This window comes from Orcinus orca, chromosome 20 (genome assembly GCF_937001465.1).
Source record: "Orcinus orca chromosome 20, mOrcOrc1.1, whole genome shotgun sequence".
Classification (NCBI taxonomy): domain Eukaryota; kingdom Metazoa; phylum Chordata; class Mammalia; order Artiodactyla; family Delphinidae; genus Orcinus; species Orcinus orca.
Window position 1 is genome coordinate 50753946 of NC_064578.1, and position 20621 is coordinate 50774566.

Consider the following 20621-nt stretch of genomic DNA (forward strand, 5'->3'; position numbering starts at 1 on the left):
GGTTTTATGTGGATATGTTTTCAATTCTCTTGGGTAAATACCTAGGAGCAGAATTGCTGCCTTAGGTAGGTGTATGTTTATGTTTAAAAGAAACTGCTAAACAGTTTTCCAAAGTGGTTCATCCACTTTACCTTCCCGCTCACAATTCGAAGGTTCCGGTAGATCCACTTTGTGGTTTTTAATTTGCATTTCCCTGATGACTAATGAACTCGGGCATCTTTTCATGTTCTTATTGGCTATTTGGATGGTCTCTTTTGTGAAGCGTCCATTTAAGTGTTTGATCTATTTTCTGTTGAGTTGTCTTTTTCTTCCTGGTTTGTAGGAGTTCTTTATATATTCTGCATTCAAATGCTTGTTGAATGTCTGTACTACCAGTATCTTATTTGTGGCTTGCCTTCCTATTTTAATGATGTCTGCTGACGAACAGGAGTTATTCATCTTATACTTCAGTTTGTCCAGTTTTTCTGTACAATTAGTGTTGTTGTGTCCTGTTAAAGATATCTGACAACTATTTATTGAGCACATGCTATGTCCCGGGCATGACTGCTCTAGGCACTGGGAATGGAAAGTCCAAACTTCACTTCTAGGAGGCTTTCCTCCTAACACTTGCACACATGCGCAGACTGCATGTGGATATTCTGTGCTTCTGCTTGCTACAGCTAGTACCGTTTCTGCAGTACAGTTAGCAGAGGGGGATTTACTGTGATGATAGTGCCGCCGGGGCTTCAGCACCCTCACTTGTTCAGGCCTTTTACAAGACCCTGCACCTAATGTGTTGGTAGTTCTATAGTTTTTCCAAAAGAGGGCCCCTCGAGTACGATCCTCAGGCCCCACAAAACCTGGATCCACCCAATTATATCAGAAAATTGGAAGCCACAAAGACACTCATCAATTGGGTGATGGCTGAATAAGTTATGCCTCGGAGCTCTCCTTGGCTGTAGAAAAAGCAAGCTCTCCACGCAGCACAGAATCATGGTTAAGGGCATGGATTCAGGAGCCAGACAGCCTGGATTCAAATCCCAGCTCTGCTACATACTCATTGTGCAGCCTTGGGCAGGTTACCCAATCTCTCTGGGTGTCAGTTGCTCCATCTGCAAAATGGAGGGTAATGAGAGTTATCTATCTTGCTGGGTTGTTTCAAAGATTAAGTGAATCGATATACGTAAAGTGCTTAGAACGGTGCCTGGCACATAGTAGGCGTTATTTGAGTGTTTGCAGTTACACCATGAGCTGTGGGGGTGAGCAGTGATATCTTGAGATACCATGTAGAAATCTGATGGCACTCTCATCTCTAAAAAGTCTGGCCTTGGACTTCCCTGGTGGCGCAGTGGTTAAGAATCCGCCTGCCAATGCAGGGGACACGGGTTCGAGCCCTGGTCCGGGAAGATCCCACGTGCCGCGGAGCAACTAAGCCCGTGCGCCACAACTACTGAGCCTACGCTCTAGAGCTCACGAGCCACAACTACTGAGCCCGCGCGCCTAGAGCCCGTGCTCTGCAACAAGAGAAGCCACCGCAATGAGAAGCCGGCGCACCGCAATGAAGAGTAGCCCCTGCTCGCAGCGACTAGAGAAAAGCCCGCGCGCAGCAAGGAAGACCCAATGCAGCCAAAAATAAATAAATAAATAAATTTATTTTACAAAATAAAAACTAAAAAGTGTGGCCCTGTTTCCTCATATTCTTTCCCCATGTCCCTGCCTTGGCCTGTCACCCCTGAAACCCACAAGGGAAGCCTTCCTTGTCTCTCCCAGCTTTTGGTGCTTTGCTGGCGATCTTTGGCATTTCTTGGCTTGTAGATACATCACTGCAGTCCTCCGTCTTCACATGGCTGTCTTTTCCTTCTGGCATGTCTGGGCATGTCCAAATGTTCCCTTTTTTTAAAGAACATTTTTATAAGGAACATGTTTACAGTCATATTGGATTAGGGCCCACCCGATGACCTCATCTGAACTTGACCATCTGCTAAGACCCAAATGAGGTCACATTCACAGGTCCTGGAGTTTGGACTTCAGTATATCTCTTTGGGGGACAGAATTCCACTCATAACACCCCTCCTTTATTCCACCCTCCATGTGGCAGCCCGAGGGGCAAAGCACAAACCGACTCTGTCCTTTCTCTGCTCAAAGTTCTTCCAAGATAATGGGATATTATCAGCCCTAAAAAGAAATGAAGCACTGCCATGACACGGATGAACCTTGAAAATACTACGCTGAGTGAAGGAAGGCAGACACAAAAGACCTCGTATTGTATAATTCCGTGTATAAGAAACGTCCAGAACAGGCAAATCCACAGAGCCAGAAAGTGGATGGGTGGTTGCCTGGGGTTTCGGGTTGGGGAGGGGGAATCGGGAGTGACTTTTGGGTGTGATGGAAATGTTCTAGAATTGATTGTGGTGATGAATGCACAACTCTGTGAAGATAAGAAAGTCATTGAACTACACACTTTAAATTGGTGAATTTTATGGTATTTGAATTATATCTCAATAAAACTGCTATCAAACAACTTCCCTGGCTCCCCAGCGCCCTCTGGAGGGATCCCGGCCTCATTGCCCGGCCCCACGTTCTGATGCATCCGCGCGGGATGACCCCACACGGTTGTGGACACGTAACACAAGAGGCTGCAAAGCCACACACAGAAGACACTGCCATGGACACATATAAGGAGGCCCCCAGTTATAAAGACTCACTTTGCCACACGATCCCACCCAGACACACCCCCAGACCGTACCAGGTGGCCCAGTGGTCTCGCCCACCACCCCAGCCAGACACCAAGGTGGTGTCTGTCAGGGATTCTGTCAGCTGTTGAGTATGTTTATCTCAATTGGGCATTCCAGAATTGGGGAAGTTATCACAGGATGGATTCGGGGATGCCCTGGGCCCACGGTGAGACGGACCTGAGTGGAAAAAAAACAGTCATCTGATCTCCATGAGCACCCCGTCTGACTGGTTGGCCACATTGAAGTTTGGGGTCTTTGGGAATCAGCATGAGTTCAGAGCCGGTGTCTGGCAGTCCCCGAAAGGTCTGATTATTTCCTTTTTCCCAGTGCGCAGTGACCCTGGTCAAAGGCCGTAAGTCCCTTTGGGGAAGACCCGTAGAAAGATGAACAGTATGAATTTTGGGCAGTGTACTGGGGTCCTTCCTCGAGGCGACCCGGCCTCCCCTCATTCAAGGGGCCTTGGGTCTGTAACCTGGCTCAAGCCTGGGGATTGATGGAGGGCCCGTGACTCTCTGGTTTTAGGATTCAGGTTAGACTTTGGTTCACTAGACCCAGAACTCTTCCGCGTATGCAGACCAAGCTAGAACTTAGTGGAGAGGACATCTATTTCCCTCCTAGGAGCGCCATGATCAACTCCCAGCGCCTTGGTCTCTTCTGATTGTTGTTTGCGGGTCTGTCCTTTGTGGAGGCCACGCCCACCGCGTGGTGGTGGCCACGCCCACCTGGCCTTCGGCGGCTCAGTGTGCCGCGTCTTAGCCCCTGCCGACCCCGGATCGGATGATCTCACTGCACTTGTTTCCCAGTTCAGGGGCGGCCACCGTGAGGTCTGGTCTGCAGAGAAGAGCGGCCGTGGAGACACAACCAGGCTTTGGACATACGCAAGGTGGTCCCCAGTTATAAAGACCCACTGTCTTGTAGTCATGGACACGCACTCACACGGAGACATACAACCTATGAGGCACAGCGTGACAGCCACAGCCCTTCCTCGGTGACATAAGTCCCATTCAGTAGTAGGCTCGGCGGCGGACACACTCCTGGAGGTGGCCGCTACACCGATGCCCCTCCCCACAATGGCACGTCGACCCCAGCATCCTAAGTCCATGGCCTCAGCAGTCATGCAATTGTCACACACACGCACATGCACCAACCCCGGTGACCACCTGGCCCTGCCATTCAGCCCCACACGGGCCACCCTGCAGACCCATCAGAGTCCCCGCCTCTCTGCCCCTTCCACTCAGCAACACCAACCCACTGCACAGGCAGCCTCACAACTCCAGGTTCAGCTGGTTCCTCACCCCAGGAAGTGGGGGAGGTATTTTTAGTTACAATTAACCTCCCGCCCAGTTTCTCTCCTCCCCCAAGGCACAGCCAATTGATTTAATTAGAGAGGATTAAATGAGAGGTATTTTCAACCAGGTGGGGGAGGGGGAGAGGAGAGCTTCCCCTCCCCCACTTGCCAGTGTCCCTTTGCCAGCCAGGCCAGGTTGCAGGAATACAAAGCCCTCCCCTTGATGTAGACCTCAGGCCTTGGCCCAGCCCTGCCCCCTCCCCCATAACCCTCCCCCACCCGCCTTTAAAAGTGGGGAGAAGAGGTGTCGGAAGTCCTTCTTGCTGTATATCCCTCATCCATCCCACTTCAGTCCCCGGGAGTTTGGGGAGAGACAAACTGTAATCATAGTCACCAAAACAATTTGTAACTCAGAAAACAATCGGTGATATAGGCCCTTTAGAAATCATAGACTCTTAGAATTCTATTTTTAAAAATGAGGGGTTGTGAGGCAAGTGGTTAGCTCACAGCCTGCCTGGGTTCTAATGGGAACAGCCACTCTCCAGCTCTGTGACCCCGGGCGAACGATTTCACTTCTCTGGACCTCAGTTTCCTGATCTGGGAAATGTGGCCAGTGATCATACCTCCTCCTGGGGCTTAGTGGTAAGCGTTTACCAGATTGATAGGTATAAACCTCCTGGAACAGAGCCTGGCACAGCACGAACTAGAGAAAGGGTAAATAAATGTGTAAAAGAGGCACCTGTACTCCCATCCCTACCCTGCTCTGCTTTTTATGACACTGTCAGCTTCTAACAGACTAAATGATGTGCTCATTTATTTGGCCCATCGTGGGTCTTCCCCACTAGGACGTCAGCTCCCCCAGGGCAAGGTCTTGGGTTTGTTCACTCAAGTGCAGGGACGAGCAGAGGGTGCGTGTCCAGGGCATACCCGTGGCCAGGAGGAATGAATGACGAGGTGAAGGCGGCTGAGTCTCAGAACTATGGAATTTCTCCTCTGTTCTCCACCTGTTTCCCAGGCACCTGCTGGGTATAGGGTGCTTGCTGTCTGAGGCCCCAGGTCACCACAGTGACAGAGAGGGACAAACTCCTGCCTTCTGGAAGTGCTGAGGTTCCAGCCAACAATGAATAGGCAAATAAGTGATGGAAAGAATTCCAGGGAGGGGGTGATGGGGGACAGGGAATGAGGTGAGAGAGAGTGGTGGACAGAGCGGGGTGCTTTGGTTTGGCTGTTCCTGTCTTTGCAGAGGTGACCTCTGAGCCAGGAAGGTGTCCCAGGCAAAGGGAACAGCCAGGACGGACACCCCGAAGGGGGACTGAGCTGGTCATTTTCCACAAACAAGGTCAGCCTGCTGGGGTATGTTACCATGTAGCCCAGTCACTCCTGTTGTCCCCACTGCCTGCCAGCAGAGCCCCCTTGCTGACCTGTGGCTGGCCACAGATACACAAGAGAGCCCTTTTGAAGCCACAAGAACTGCCCAGCTCAGCCTACTACATCAACCTGTAGATTAATGTGCTAAAAATTAATTGGCCTTTTGAACCATGAAGCTTTGGTATGGTTTGTTACACAGCAATAGCTAACCGATACATACAGAGGGCCTGAGGAGAGAGCAGGATAAAAAGCATCAATTATTATTATAATTAGTGATTCATGAGCTTCAAACTGATGAGAATTTGAATCATGGAAGAGACCCACGAACTCAGATTGGTGGCCTTTTGTTTTTAAGACTTTATGCTTAAAAAAAAAGGTAGAAGACAACACAAGAGGGGAGTGGGGGAGGGGGAAAGAGGGTGGGCTGGGAGGATGAAGGGAACCTCTCTAAATGTTGGATCTGGGTGACCCTCCTTCCCTGATGGCCCCAGCCCACCCCCAATCCCTTCTCTGTCCTAGGGGTGTGGGGGGGTACCCAGCTGCCATCTTCTGAACTCCCAGGCCCAGGATCTCAGCTCAGGTTCCAGGCAGAGGTGAGGGCAGAAGTGGGGCACAGGGCCTGGAGGCCTTGTCTTTGTCCTTGAGAGACCCTCGAGTGGGTGCTCAGGCCCCTCATGTCCCGGCAGGGCCCCAGGGAGGTAGGCATTGAGTTGGGGGGGCCATAGGAGGTGGGGTCCTGAAGCCAGAGGGCCAGGCGTCGACCAGAAGCAGGTATGAACCTGGCAGTCACAGTCCAGAGGTTGGGGTCTGTGGAAAGGAGAGGAGAGGCCAAGTCAGGAGATGGAGAGGGCGTTTGGACCTACATCAGGCCTTCTGCGCTGTCCCCACCAGCCCCACAGTGAGAGGGACACAGAGAGAGAGACAGAGACAGAGGCAGAGAATCAGAACAGAAATGAAGGGAAAGAGACAGACAGAGAGGAAAAAAAGACAAGGAGACAGTCAAGACAAAGAAAGAGATAAAGATAAGGAGGGCTTCCCTGGTGGCGCAGTGGTTAAGAATCCACCTACCAATGCAGGAGACACGGGTTCGAGCCCTAGTCCGGGAAGATCCCACATACCGCGGGGCAACTAAGCCCGTGTGCCACAACTACTGAGCCTGTGCTCTAGAGCCTGTGAGCCACAACTGCTGAGCCCTCATGTCACAACTACTGAAGCCTGCGCACATAGAGCCTGTGCTCTGCAACGAGAAGCCACCACAATGAGAAGCCCATGCACCGCAACGAAGAGTAGCCCCCACTCGCTGCAACTAGAGAAAGTCAGCGTGCAGCAACAAAGACCCAACATAGCCAAAAATAAATAAATTTAAAAAAAAAAAGATAAGGCGAGAGGGACAGACAGAGCAGGATAGAGAAGAGACATGGAGATAATCAGAGATGGAGATGTGGAAAGAGAAAGAATGAGAGAGACAGAAATAAAGGGAGAGACAAAGAGGAAAAGGCAGGGATTGGGAGAGACAGAAAAGAGTGGGGAGAAAAGGCAGCTTGCTTGGGGAGCAGGATAAGAAGCTCCCTCCATCACTCTTGGTCCCAGAGGTCCCCTGACTCTGGACCAGGGCTCACCTGTCTGCAGTTGGTCAGGGCAGAGCTGAGACCCCCCAGGACCTGCCGGGCACTGAACAAACCTCTCCTCCCAGGCTCAGGCCTCCAGTGCTCTCCAAGCCTAAGCCCTTGCAGGTCTCCACTCTCATATCCCAGCCTTTCTGTGGGTCTTGATTTCATTACTCACCCATTTGACACACCAGCCTCAGCCCAGCCCAGTCCCTTTGTATGTACGTGTGTGTGTAGTGAGGGACTGTCTTATAGCCTTTGCATATACTGTTCCTTCCTCTCCTGTCTCACTCCTCTTATTCTCCTGGTCTCAGCTCCAAAGTGCCCTCCTCCAGGAAGTCCTCCCTGAACACCCCAGCCTAGGCCCGATGCCCCCTCTGGGTTCTTCCAGTTCTTGGGTTCCCTCCTCCCAGCCCTGCCTACTGTAGGTCATTACTGTCTGGGGACAGATCTGTCTCCCCCACTGGACTGTGAGCCTCATGGGCACAGGGCTGGGCTGTCATGGTCACTGCTGTGTCCCCATCACCACCCAGCACAGGGCTGGGCACACAGTTGCTCAGGGAATGTGTATGGAATGAATGAATGAACAGATGCCAAACCGAGGAGTTTGGACCTCATCCAATGGGCACTAGGGAGCCACAGAAGGGTTTTAATCCAAGGAGAGTCAAGATCTGATCTGTGGGGCTTCCCTGGTGGCGCAGTGGTTGAGAGTCCGCCTGCCGATGCAGGGGACACGGGTTCGTGCCCCGGTCCGGGAAGATCCCACATGCCGCAGAGTGGCTGGGCCTGTGAGCCATGGCCGCTGCTTTAGAAACTCCAGGCAGCCTCTCAACCCTGGGCGTTTGCACATGCTGTTCCCTCTGCTTTTCTAAGCTGAGTGAACCTGCACAAGTGAACTCTTCTCTCCGAGCCTCAGTTTTCTTATCTGTAAAATGAAAATAATAAGAGCTTCTCTCTTTTGGGGTTATTGTAAAGACTGAGAAGATACTCTAGACTTAAGACTTGGGAGAGTAAAAGAACGCACCCTGCTACCTTGCCCCCAACCTTCTGCCCAGTGGTCTCCTATTCATCCTTCAATGTCCTACCCAGAAGCCACTTCTTCTATAAAGTCTTCCCTGATATCTCAGAGATAGCTGATGATAGCTGTGTTTTATTGTTTGAACTGTTGGACTAGATTGCCATTGATTTCTAATGTCCACTTCCTCATGAGCCCAGAATCTTCTCAAGAGCTGGACCCTACCTGAGGCATGTCAATGTATGTTTGGAAATGTATGTAATACGTGGATGGGTGGATGAGTGGGTGGGTAGGTAGGTGCGTGAATGCATGGGTAAGTTGACAAGTGGGTGGACATGTGGGTGGGGGGATCAATGTGGAGGTGGGTGAATGAGTGGGTAGCTGTATCTTCTGATGGATGAAGGGTGGTGGATACACACATGGATGGATCCATGGGTAGGCAGGTAGGTAGGTAGGTGGATGAATGCATGAATAGGAGGGTGGTTGTGTGGGTGGATGGATCAGTTTGGAGGTGGATGGATGAGTGGATAGGTGGGTGGATAGATGAATGAATGAGTGGATGAATGTATGTTTGGATGGATGAGGGGGTTGGTGGATGATTGATGGATGGATAAATATATGTATGGGTGAATTGATGGATGGATGGATGAATTGGAGAACCCTCAGTTCAGAGACGCAGGCTGACCCTGCTCTGGGTGGGCTCACTGTTGGAGTCTGGAGGTCTTACGAGGGGTTGAGAATAGCACAATCTCCAACCTAGTGCCCCTAGACCTAGGACACTCACATCTCCCCTGACTCCAGCCTCTATAAATAATGCCACTCTCCTTCTAAGTTCAAACTCATCCCCATTGATCCTGGAAGACAAAAGAGGAGTGTTAGTGGTCTTCACCAGACACCCCCATATGCCCCACTCCCCCTTCCTTCCCCAGGGGACTCCTCTATCAGGACAAACTGAGTCATCCTTTAAGAGGCTGCTGGTCCTTTAAGGAAAAGTGGAGCTTTCCAATGGGTGGTTGAAGCCTGGAAGAAGCAAACTCTGGGAGGAAAGGTGGGGACCAGGAAATCTGCATTTGCATCTTCGACTCCCCTTTTAAGCAAATGAAGCAAGGTATTTTTCAAGAACTTAATCCCAGAAGGTGGAGCACATTGTTTGGAGGAGGGGCCTGGAGTGCTGGGGGTGTGGCTTAGTTAGGGGGCGGGGCTTACCTGGGGGCCTGACAGTCACTTGTGGCTGAGTCTCCGTGTAGGCCCCCATGGGCTGGCCCTCTGGGCTGAAGGCTGCACCCTGCCCTGCTAGGGGAGTTGACAGGTGCAGGCTGAGCCCCAGGATGCCCGGTTCAGGCTTTGATACTTCCCCGGGAACACCAGGCCCTCTCTTCCCACCTTCTCCCTGTACCTGTGCGGTTGGATTGATCGATCATTGGTTGCACGATGCGTCTCCGGGCATTAATGAACCTGGGAGGGGGCCATGGAAACGGAGGAGGGTGCAAAGAGGGAGTAGAAGAGAGGCAGAGATGAATACACAGGGACAGAGAGAGAGCAGGCAAGAGAGGACGGATACAGGGGCGGCAAAGCAGAGGCAGGACGAAGAGAGGCTCCGAGGGGCTTTGGGGCCTCCTTCAGCACCGCGGACAGCGCCCGGCCTCCCACCCCGGGCTGGCCCACGGAGCGCCCAGGCCTCCGGTGTCACTCACCAGTTGTTGACTTGTAGGATGGTGAGCCCCGTGTCCTGGGACAGCTGTTTCTTCTGCTCCTCTGAGGGGTACGGGTGCTGTGGCCACCAGCAAGAGTCACCCTGCTTGCCTGGTTGCCCTCTGATCCCCCAGGCCTGGCCTGCCCAGGTCCCAGGGAGCTGGTGAGCCCAGGCTGAGGCAAGGCCGGGAGAGCTGGCGGCGTGTCTGAGCTTCTCCGTGTTCCCCGGGGCCCAATGGAGGGAGGCAGAGCCAAGCTTCGGGCAATTACACCGGTGGGTGTCCCCCAACCTCTTCCAGCAATTAGAGGCTAATTGGCCAGCTCTCATCAGGGAGGTGGAGCTGGGGGAGGGGGGAACTGGGGGAACTCCACCTCCCTGGGGAAAGGAGGCAAAGCCCAGCACTCTCTGAGTCTGATAGGTCCTTGTGCATGTCTCTCCCTGTCACAATCTCTATCTTTCTCTGTGTCTGTCTGTCTGTCTCTCCCCCAATGTGACTCAGTCTCCCCCTGTGTCTCTCTTGCTCTGACTCAATGCTCTCCATAACTCCTCATCTCTATCTTTGTTTCGGCCTCTCCCTGTCTGTCCTCCTGTCTCCCTGAGGCAGGGTGGTTTGCTGATTAAGGCCAGACTGCCTGCATTTGAACCCACTTCTGGCTGTGAGACCTCTGGGCCTCAGTCTCCTCATCTGCGAAATGGAGCTAACATCGCTGTCCTCATGGGGTATGTTTGGCTGGATGGTGTGGATGACTGATGGGTGGGTGACTGGATGGGAGGGTCTGGGGTGGGGGAGAGGACTGAATGAGTCCAGAGCCCTTAGTGGCACCTGGCACACAGGTAGTGCTCATGGATGTTTGCTCTTGTCAATCCCCATCTGCTTGAGAGTTTCCCTCAATATTTCCCTGCTGCCTCAGTCTCCCGTCTCTGGGTCTCTCTCCGGGCCTCAGTTTCTGTGTAGCCATCCTTCTCCATCTCTCTCTCTGCCCACCCCGCACCAGGGCCCCAGGGCTCTCACCGAGAGGTGCTGGAACAACCAGGCTCTCATGATGTTGGTGGCCACCTTGGGGAAGATCCCTCTCTTCTTGTTCTGCCGGCGCTCGTGGTCCAGCTCTTCGTCCTCTCCCCCAGAACTGGGAGAGGCCACATTTGTGTCTAGTCCATCTCCTGAGCAGGGAGAGGCATGCTGTGCTGTGGACGGGAAAGGTGGGGGACCAGAGGGACCCAGAACTTTCCCCCAAGGCACCACTCCACACCCCAGTCATCCTTGCCCCTCTGGAAGTCCTACCTGCTGTCTAACTTCAATCCTCAGACTGACTCCCACCTTTCCCCTCCACCTCTCAAGCTTCTCACCTTGGTCACTGGAGTTGTCACCACTCTGGGAGGCCAGGCCCCCGCTGGATGGACCCGGGGTCCCCAAATGTACAGACCCGCTGTCTTCTTGGTCTCTAATCCATGTAGTATTCTGGAAAATAAGAGTTGGAAGTCAGTGCCAAGGCTTGGGGTATAATATACTACAGTGGCTAAGACCACGGGCTCTGGAGCTAGGAGCCCTGAGTGTGAAGACTGTGTCTGCCTCTTTCCTGGCTGTGTGTGACCTTGGGCAAGTCACTTCACCTCTCTGTGCCTCAGTTTCCTCCACTGCAAAAATGGAGGACAACCATCCTCACCCCCCTCACAGAGTGTGGTAAGGATTCAGTGAGTTAATTTACGTAAAGGCACACGGCAGTCACTCAGGAAAGATGAGCTTGTACAGATCTCTGGCACCTGATCAGAAATCCGGGGAAGCCAGCGCTCTTTCAAAATTCAAAACTTTTCATATCTTTAGGCAGTGCACACGCCACGTATTTCCTGACACCTCCACAGTGTCTGGGGCGTAACCTCGTCATCAAAGTCATTAACATTTCTGCAGCAAAATGGATGAATATTTAACTAAGTGGAATAAATAAAGGCTGTAAATAGCCTCTCAGTTCAGGTCAGATTTTGCTGCCAAATAAATCTGCACTAAACTTATGGGGAAAAAAACACCAACTTCTAGTTTTCAGAGACTTGGTGGTCTCCAAATTGCAGATCAGGGAGTCGGGGGTTGTATTTTCTTTATCCAAACTCCTACACACTTTGAGGAACTTGACAATGTGTTGAATTCACCCCCTGCCCCAGCTCTGTGTCCCAGGAAGCCTACCCACCTGCATAGATACATCATTTCTTTGTCATTTGGTTTAAGGTTCTTCAGTTGTTGGGAGGCAGACTGGGTGGAAGTGGGGATGGCAAGAGCCGCCTGCTGTTGCTGAGCCCTGGGGTACACCCCTGCCCCTGGTGAATGTCCTAGACCCTGCCCCCTGCTTTGTAATTAGTCCCTCACCCCTGCAAACGGATGCAGCATTTGTGTCCTTCCAGGGCTCAGCCTGCGACACGGCACCTTAGAGCAGCTTTCTCTGGGCTCAGAATATCTGTGTGCAATTTAGAGTTTGAGGGCTTTGGGGATGGGTTGTGTGCAAACGACAGAATCATGAGGTCTGAAGGCTTTTGAGCATTGCTGGAATTGTCACCCTGCCCTTCTGGCATTGGATCTGATCGGATGAGCGTCCATGCCAGTGTACCTGAAGCTGTCCTGAGACTGTCATGCAGCATGTGAGTGTGAATGTGCTTACGTCCGTGCCCGACAAGGCAAGGTTGTCCCTGGAGAAGAGGTGTCACGTGGGCAGAGCTGAGACACGCAGCCGTATTTGAGCGTGGTTGTATCACTCTCTCAACCGGCCAGGTGGCTATACCTGGCAAATGCAAGGCTACGTTTATTTTTCTAAGCTTGTGGCTGTAGTTCTAGGGGTTGGGGTCCTATTTGGGAGACAGTGTGTGGTTATCCTGAGTCCTGCATGAGTGGGCAGGCAGCTCCGTGATTCTTTGGCGGGGGATGATGGCCAGAGGAGTGTGTTGGCAGCTGTGTGAAGATACAGAATATGGCTACGCCTCCGAGGGAGTTGTAACTGGTCAGCACACGCACATGGTGGGCTACTGAGTGGGTGCATAATACGGGCTGTGGGGCAGAGGGTCCCTGAGGCTCATCTGTGACTGCTGTGTGCGCCTGCTCCAGTCTGCGTGGTTGTGGTATGGCCACGTGCCTGTATTTGGGTGTGGGTGTCATGTTGTATAATTGCTGCGTTGATAGCGTGACCACCTTGTGGGTATGGGCCTCACTGGGATCCGCACAGCTGTTGTGTGATTGTTGCCTGGGTGCCTAAGTCTATGAAACTATAGTCTGATTGTATCTGAGACTGAATGAATCTGGGGCCACGTGGCCATTGAGTGGCAAGGTGTGTGCCCACACCTACAGCAGTCCAATTGTTAAGAGGTTAGGGTAGGACTTCCCTGGTGGCGCAGTGGTGAAGAATCTGCCTGCCAATGCAGGGGACACGGGTTCAAGCCCTGGTCTGGGAAGATCCCACATGCCGTGGAGCAACTAAGCCCGTGCGCCACAACTACTGAAGCCCGCGCGCCTAGAGCCCGTGCTCCGCAACAAGAGAAGCCACTGCAGTGAGAAGCCCGTGCACTGCAAGGAAGAGTAGCTCCCGCTCGCCACAACTAGAGAAAGCCTGCATGCAGCAACGAAGACCCAATGCAGCCAAAAATAAAGAAATAAATTTATAAAAAAGAAAAAGAGGTTAGGGTAGCGCGTGTGTGTGTGTGTGTGTGTGTGTGTGTGTGCAGGCACCGTGGCTGCTCTGGGTCTAAGTGTGGCTGTAGCTGAGTTTATGTCGTAGGATCTGGGGCCATTTGGCTCCATCTCCAGCTGGGTGGCTGTTACGTTGTTGAGGTGTGTGTACTGCACACACACACACACACACACACACACTCTCTCTCTCTCTCTCTCTAGAACGGCAGTGTCTCAATCAGGCTGTGTGATCTATGATGCTATTATGCCATTGGGCTGTGAGTGTTTAAGTATGTGGCATATGCTATCACCTTACTGTGAGTGTAATGGGTTTTGTGGCTGTCTGTGAACCTATGTGGGTGTAGCCAAGTCTATGTGTGGCATCTGCAGCTGTTGGGGTGTGTATGCGTCCTGTCATCCAGCTGTATTGCAGTCTGTGTGGCTGTTGCATAGTTGGTGCCTGTCCTGTGGTCAGGCCATGTCTGACTGTGGCTGTCTCAGGCTGTGTGGTGTGTTGTGTGTGCCCTGATACTGGAACCCAGCTCTCTGGGCATGCCTTTGGTTTCAGGGCAATGCCTGTCACCCCATCCTGGGGCCCACCTGATCTGGGAGGCTCGGGCAGGAGGCCGGGTAGTCGTCGAGATCCTCCCTGCAGCCGCCGTCCCGATCCTCGATGACCAGGTCGATGGGCATCTTTCCCTTGAGGCAGGTGATGTAGCGGTGACAGAAGTTGTCGCACAGGTCGTGGACCTGAGGGGGCACCGGGGTACTGGGGGGGCCACCCGGGGGCCAGGGCTGGGGTGTATAGGGATGGGGGTGGCCTTCTGCTCCAACTCTGGTGGGGAGAGAGCCTGAAGGAGGGGTGGAGGGGGCAAGAAGGGAAGGGATGGGGGGCAAGTGAGGGCGTGAGGGGAAGTGAGGAGCACTCACCTTCTCCAGCTCCAGCAGGTGGAAACGGAGCACTTGAATGGCTTGTATCATCTGAAAACAGAGACACAAGAGGGGAGGGAGAGAGGGAGCGAGGGAGCGAGACAGAGAAGAAGGAAGAGGAGAAGGTGAAAAAAGAGAAGAAGGAGGAGGAGAAGAAGAGGAAGAAGGAGAAGGAGAAGAAGGAGAAGGAGGAGAAGAAGGAGGAGGAGGAGGAGGAGAAGGAGGAGAAGAAGGAGAAGGAGGAGAAGGAGAAGGAGGAGGAGGAGAAGGAGAAGAAGAAGGAGAAGGAGAAGGAGAAGAAGATGAAGGGGAGGAGGAAGAAGAAGAGAGAGAAACAGAAAAAGTGCATTGGATGACACAGAAAATAGAGTGCAAAGAGAGACAAAGACAAAACGACAGGGGCAGAGAGAAATAGAGAACAGAGATGGAGACCCAGAATTAAGGAACAAGGGAGTGTGAGATTGAGATCAGAGACAAAGAAAGAGAAGCAAGAGGTGCAAGAGACAGAAGAGGACCCATCACAAGGAGAGTGAGCTAAGGTATGCTCTAATAATAGCACCACATCCTTTGCCTGCTTGCCCTTGGATCCATTTCCCACCCTTCACCTGAAAACTACATTTCCCAGAGTCCTTTGCCAAAGGGTTCAGCCAATAGGAAGCTCTGGTGGGAGCTGGCAAGCAAAAGGAAGGGACAAGTCGGGGTATTTCTCCCTCTCTTTCCCTCTCCTCCTTCTCTTCCCTTTCTCCCTCTTCTCTCTCCTCTCCTCTCTCCTTTACAGCTAACTGCTTTTATTCATTTTGATGTGAGCCCTGTTCTGACTGATAGAACAGCAAACACTTAATGAGTCCCCATTCAGTGCCAGGCATTGTGCTATAGGCTTGACTCTCCTTAACTCATTATACACTCGCAACAGCCCTACAAGATAGAAATTATTACTAGCTACACTTGACAGATGAGGAAAACGGGGCCCAGGGAGCTGGAACTGCTTGCCCTGGTTCTTAGAACTAGTAAGTATAGAGCTGGGATTCGAACTCAGGCCATCGAGTCCCTGTTCTCAAACTCTAGGCTACACTGCATTGCAAATGGGCAACAATTATCACTATTTGAGGATGTGGGCCAGGCGGTCTCCTCTTTGCTCCCACAACCAATCCCAGGGCTATGGAGAGTGGAACAGGAGACCCCCTTGGAGGAGGAGTTGGGGAGGGCCCAGGTCTCACCAGATTGTCCAGCTCCGGGTTGGAGGAGAAGAGAGGCCTCTCGGAGCGGACCTGGGAGAAAGAGAGAGGCCAGGGAGGGCACATCCCGTCTCCTGCCACCCCACTTCACTGGTTCTCCTGGCGCACAGCGGATGGTGGGTGCCCACCTGCTTGGCAAAGGCTGCGATGTCCTCATTGAAGGAATCGGAGGAGCATACATCACTGCCTGGGGGTGTGCCCGGCCCAGTCCCAGCCCCATCACGGGGAGAACACGTGGCCAATTCACATTTCTCAAAGACCAGGGCCAGCAGCGGGAAGAGCGGGTGTCTGGGGAAAGCAGGGGGTGAGAGTTCACGAGGGGAGGGCAGGGGGGCTGGGAAATATGGCGCAACCGGGAGGTGGAGAGGAGACCCAGAGGGAAGAGGTGGAGAGATAGAGACAGAGTGAGACAGAGTCAGAGAAGAGAAACATATCCAGAGAGACAAAGAAACAGGGCGGGGGCACATCCCGAGACCCCATGGAGCCCTCAGCCTTGTCCCCACTCACCCGTAGATCTCATCCTTCTCCCTCCTCAGGCCATCACTATCCAAGCCCAGGGGCGGGGGCTGGGGAGGCCGGTGGGGGCCGTAGGGCCCGGGGGCTCTCGGTGCCGAGGGCACTGCCTCCGAGAAGCCAGCCAGGGCTGCAGTGCTGTCCACGATGCCGGGGTAGTGGGGCAGCTCATCGTACTGGGTGGGGGGAGGTGAGAGGGGAAGAGCCCCAGGGACGTGTCAGCACCAACAAGAAACCTCCCTACCCTCGCACCCAGGAAATGCCCCCTCCTTGCCCCAGTCACCTGCCCTACTGTCCCCAAGTGTCCCAGCCTTGCTCCCTTAGGCCCCCGATGTCCCATGGAGCTGTCTGGGTGGGACTGAAGGCCCTGTCCTCAAGCCTTCCTTTGGACCCATGGACTGTGAAAAATGTCCCGTCAGAGATTCCCAGTGTGTGGGCAGGAGGGTCCAGGGGAGAGAGACTGACCCAGGTCTTGGATCTGAGGGTCAGGGTTGGGGGGGGTCAGGGATTGGCTGGCTGGTAACTGCTAGCTTCTCACAGAGAGTTAGGGGAGAGAGATTCAGAGAGAGGGAGAGAGATGTGAGAGAAGAGAGAGACTGGGAGGGAGATGCAAGAGAAAGACAGAGGGAAGGAGAGATTAGAGGGAGGGAGAGAAATGGTGAGAGAGACAAAAAAGGTGGAGAAAGAGACAAGAGATAAAGAGAGATGTAGAGTCAGAGGGAAGAGCAGAGAGGGAGAGAGACACACACAGGGAGAAGATACAAGAGAAACAGGCAAAGGGAGACAGGGGGCAGAGAGAGAGAGAGAGAGAGAGAGAGAGAGAGAGAGAGAGAGAGGGAGGCAGAGACAGAGACAGAGAAGGGGAGAGAGAGGAGGGGAGAGGAGGGGAGAGAAATCGATTCTCGCTCCTGGGCACTGCCCATCAAAGCAGTTCATTGTTTGTACACAAATGTACGCATACAGTCTCCCCCGCTTCAATTTCATTTCACAGATGAATATGCACGTCTGAGTGCATCTTAACTTGTCACACTCCACTCCCCATGTGGACCCACCAGACACGCGCGCACACACACACAGCCAGAAGCCAGGCGCAGGAATGAATGAGTGGGTGAATGAATCAATGCGTGAGACATTTAGCACAGTGCCTGGCGCACATTCAATAAACACTTGTTGAACCAAAGTATAACCCGGCTCAACCACACCAACGCACTTGTGCCAACAGCCCCAAAGAGAAATCACGCGTGAGATTTCTGTGTCCTGTCATCACAGAAGCACATGCACCGGTGAAGCCAGGGGACCTTTATGTCACCCACGTCCAATCCTTTCCTCGGAGATGAAGAAACTGAGGTTCAAAGAGGCAAAGGGACTGGAGAGGGGGAGGTATCAGTGTTCCTGCCATAGCGGGTGTGTGCACGGAGGGCTCTGAGTGTGTGCACGGAGGGCTCTGAGTGTGTGTGTGTGTCTTTCCTTTTCTCCTAACTTCTCCTGAGCACTGAAGTTAAATCCAACTGCCCCCCCCACCGTCATCGCACATCTCAGGATGTCCTCGAATCCTGCGGTATTCCTGCCCCCCTCCACCCCCAAAGGTGCCTGCTCACCTCTTCGCCTGTCTCTCCAACCCCAGGACAGCGGAAGAGAATCCCTTGGCCCTGCCTGGTGAGACCCACCTCTCCCAGCACTGTCCCCACGCCTAACCCTCTGGAGGACATGGAACAAAAGTAGACCAGGGAGAAGAATAGGGGAGGGACGAAAAAGAAGGGGGGGGGTAGGATAAAGGGCCTGAGATGGAGGGGAGACCAGGGGCAGAGAGGGGAGACTGAGGGGCAGAGAGAGGGGAGACCCGGGGTTAGGAAGAGGGGAGATTCAGGGGCAGCGAGAGGGGAGGCAGAGAAAGAGATGGTGGAGAGAGCGGGATGGGCTGATGGGGGCCAGAGCTCCCCAGGGAGGAGATGGAAGGATGGGGGATGCGACCACCGGCCGGGGCACAGGATCGTCCGCCCTCAGACCTACCCTCCGGGCCATGGGCTGATGCCGGCGGCAGCTCCCGGGTCCCTCCAGGGCCTGGCCGGCGGGGAGGGCGCAGCCAGGGGCAGCGGCCCCAGATGGCCCGAGGGGCCGACGCCAGGGGGTGGGGCAGGAGGCTGGGTGCCCGGCCCCCCCACCCCCACCGCCGTCAGCGGCAGGCGCCGGGCCGTACGGAGGCTCCGAGCATGGACCCCCAGCCTCCTGCCCCCGCGGGGGTCACAGCTAGGGGCTCCTGCCAGCGAGGGCAGGGGCGAGAAGGCGGGGGAGGGCCGCCCGAGGCCCCCTCCCCGGGGCCCCCAGTCCCTCCCCCGGGTCCTGGGAGGATGGAACCAGCCCGAGATCCACAGACCGAGAGGCGGGGGAGAGGGGGGCGCGAGGGGGCCCGGCCCGGGGGGCGGGCGGCGGGCGACGGCTCCCAGCGCGGTGCGGGGTCCCGGCGTTGGCGGGCCGGAGGGATGCTGGCGGCTCCGTCTCTCCCTCTCTCCCCCTCTCCCCCTCTCCCGGTCTCTCCCTCTCTCTGTGGTCACATCCGGAAGTTCCACAGCGGAGATGCTTAACCCACTGTCCGCCGGCGGCTCGGCCGCCGGAGGGGCGGGGCGGGGCGGGGCGGGGCGGGGCGGGAGCGCCCGGAGCCCCTCCCCTCCCGTCGCCCTCCCCACTCCCGGGGGCTGCGGCCGCTCTCGGGGGCGGTTTTTTGGATGGGAGTCTCGCAGCTTCTGGTCTGCCTCGGTCCCCACCCCTCCTGCCTTCCTCTCTCCACGTCGCGCGCTCGGGTCTTCTCCGCCTGTCCCCCTCCCGGCCGCCCCAGGTCCCTGTCTCTCTCTCTCTCTCCCCCCTTTCCTCCTCCTTTCCACCCGACCCCGTCTCTCTCTCTCTCCATCTCCCTGCTTCCATTTTTTCGCTAGGTCTTCGAGTCTCTCTCTCTCCATTTCTTTCTCTCTTTTTCTCTCTGTCTCTGTGTCTCTCTCCCATCCTCTGCTCCCCACAGCTCTGCCCCTCTCCTGGCCGCCCACGCTCCCACTCAGGCCCTCTGATCAGTGCCTCTCCCCCTCCTCCTTCCCCTGTTCTCTCTCTCTCTCTCTCTCTCTGACTGGGAGACAGCTCAGAGGAGAACCAGAGGCTGGAAGTAACCAAACCCTATGATGTACTTTCTCTTCCTTCTCCAGCCCCGCCCCCCCCCAACTTCCCACCCCGGGAGACAGGGACACTTGTGCGCTTGCCTGAAGCCATCTGTGTGTGTGTGTGTGTGTGTGTCCCCAGCTGTGTCTGTCTGTGTGTCTGGTTGTTGGATCATGCCTGGTGTGGGTGTGTTGTTTCTGTTTCTGAATATAGTGGGTGTGTAAGTGGTGTGTGTGCGCACGCATGCGCGCACATGCCTGGAAATACCACTCTGCCCCTCTGCCAATGTTTCACCTTTGCCTTTTGGAAGTTTCTTAGCCTGAAACCCCCTCAACAGCTCTCAGGGAGTTTGTGATGGCATCTCCAAAATTGAGGGTAAACGATGTGCCTGGTTACACATCTGCTGGAGAGCAGGTTCACAGCTTTGACCTGATTCCCGGAGGAGCCTGGGACCCAGGCAGCCTTTGAAACTGGTGTTCTAATGAAAGAAAGATTTCCGCAACAAAAGTGTATTGAGTGCCTACTGTGTGTTGGGTGACGTTCTGGAGATGTAGCAGGGAACAAAAGACAACCGTTCCTGGTCTCCTGGTGCTCACATGCTACTGGGGATGGTGTGGGGGAGAGAGATTTGTCCGGTAAATAAATGTGTAAGTATAAAATCATGCCTGGAGGTGATAAGTGCTCTGAGACGAAGCAGAATAAGGACAGGGGGATGACAAAAGCTGGACAGGGCAAGTTCTCAGAGGAGGTGACATCTGAGCAGAGACCAGAAGGAGGGGAGGGAGGGAGCCACATGGATGTCTGGGGAAGATCATTCCAGGCAGAGGAGTGGCAGGTGCAAAGGCCCTGGGGCAGGAATGTTTTGGAGGCCAGCAAGGGCAGGAGAGGGCATGGGGCTGGGGGGACAGAGGTTGATACCCCTGGGATTCCTTCTCTCACTGGCTTTTCTACAGTAGTGTCTTTAGCCTCTGGTGGCCGCAGATTCCCGAGGGGATGTATAAGTGGGTATCAAGAGGCCTGGGAACTCCCTCAGGTTGCCTGGCAAATTATTGTCTTAGTGCTTTTGTGTTTTTTTTAGGGAGATGGCCCATAGTTTTCATCCTATGATCAAAAAGGATACTTGACCCCCCAAAAGTTACAAACCATCACCCCAGAGTAAGAGCTCCAGAGAGAAATGAGACAGAGATCCAGAGAGAAAGGGACAGAAATTGGAGGAGGGGGCAAAGACCCAGAGAAAGGAGGGCAGAGATGGGAGGGGGAGACAGAGTCGAGAGAGAGAGAGAGAGAGAGAGAGAGAGAGAGAGAGAGAGAGAGAGAGAGAGAGAGAGAGAGAGAGAGAGAGAGAGAGAGAGAGAGAGAGAGAGAGAGAGAGAGAGAGAGAGAGAGAGAGAGAGAGAGAGAGAGAGAGAGAGAGAGAGAGGGAGGGGAGGGAGGAGGGAGGGAGGGGGAGGGAGGGAGGGAGGGAGGGGGA

At 54.2% G+C, this 20621-nt stretch overlaps 1 protein-coding gene across 13 annotated transcripts; it reads right to left on the minus strand.

The window, feature by feature from the left end:
• Window positions 1-5764: 5764 nt before the first annotated feature.
• MEIS3 (Meis homeobox 3) lies at window positions 5765-19082 on the minus strand. 13 transcript variants are annotated; one of them, XM_049703124.1, is made up of 13 exons: window positions 18017-19082; window positions 16290-16602; window positions 16001-16182; window positions 15622-15781; window positions 15476-15526; window positions 14259-14309; window positions 13929-14078; window positions 11033-11144; window positions 10698-10870; window positions 9687-9763; window positions 9389-9447; window positions 9199-9285; window positions 5765-8846 (listed from the first exon to the last, which is right to left on the minus strand). In XM_049703124.1, the coding sequence occupies exons 2-13, from the start codon at window positions 16344-16346 to the stop codon at window positions 8797-8799; spliced, it is 1209 nt and encodes a 402-aa protein (XP_049559081.1). In that variant the 5' UTR covers window positions 16347-16602; window positions 18017-19082; the 3' UTR covers window positions 5765-8796. The 13 variants fall into 13 exon arrangements, with proteins under 13 accessions (XP_049559081.1, XP_033286513.2, XP_049559082.1 ...); XM_033430622.2 differs by lacking the exon at window positions 16290-16602 and having other exon boundaries at window positions 5765-6177; window positions 8777-8846; window positions 9199-9282; ... (1 more) ...; window positions 13929-14027; window positions 18017-19078; XM_049703125.1 differs by lacking the exon at window positions 18017-19082 and having other exon boundaries at window positions 5765-7902; window positions 8777-8846; window positions 16290-17993.
• Between the last annotated feature and the right edge of the window lie 1539 nt (window positions 19083-20621).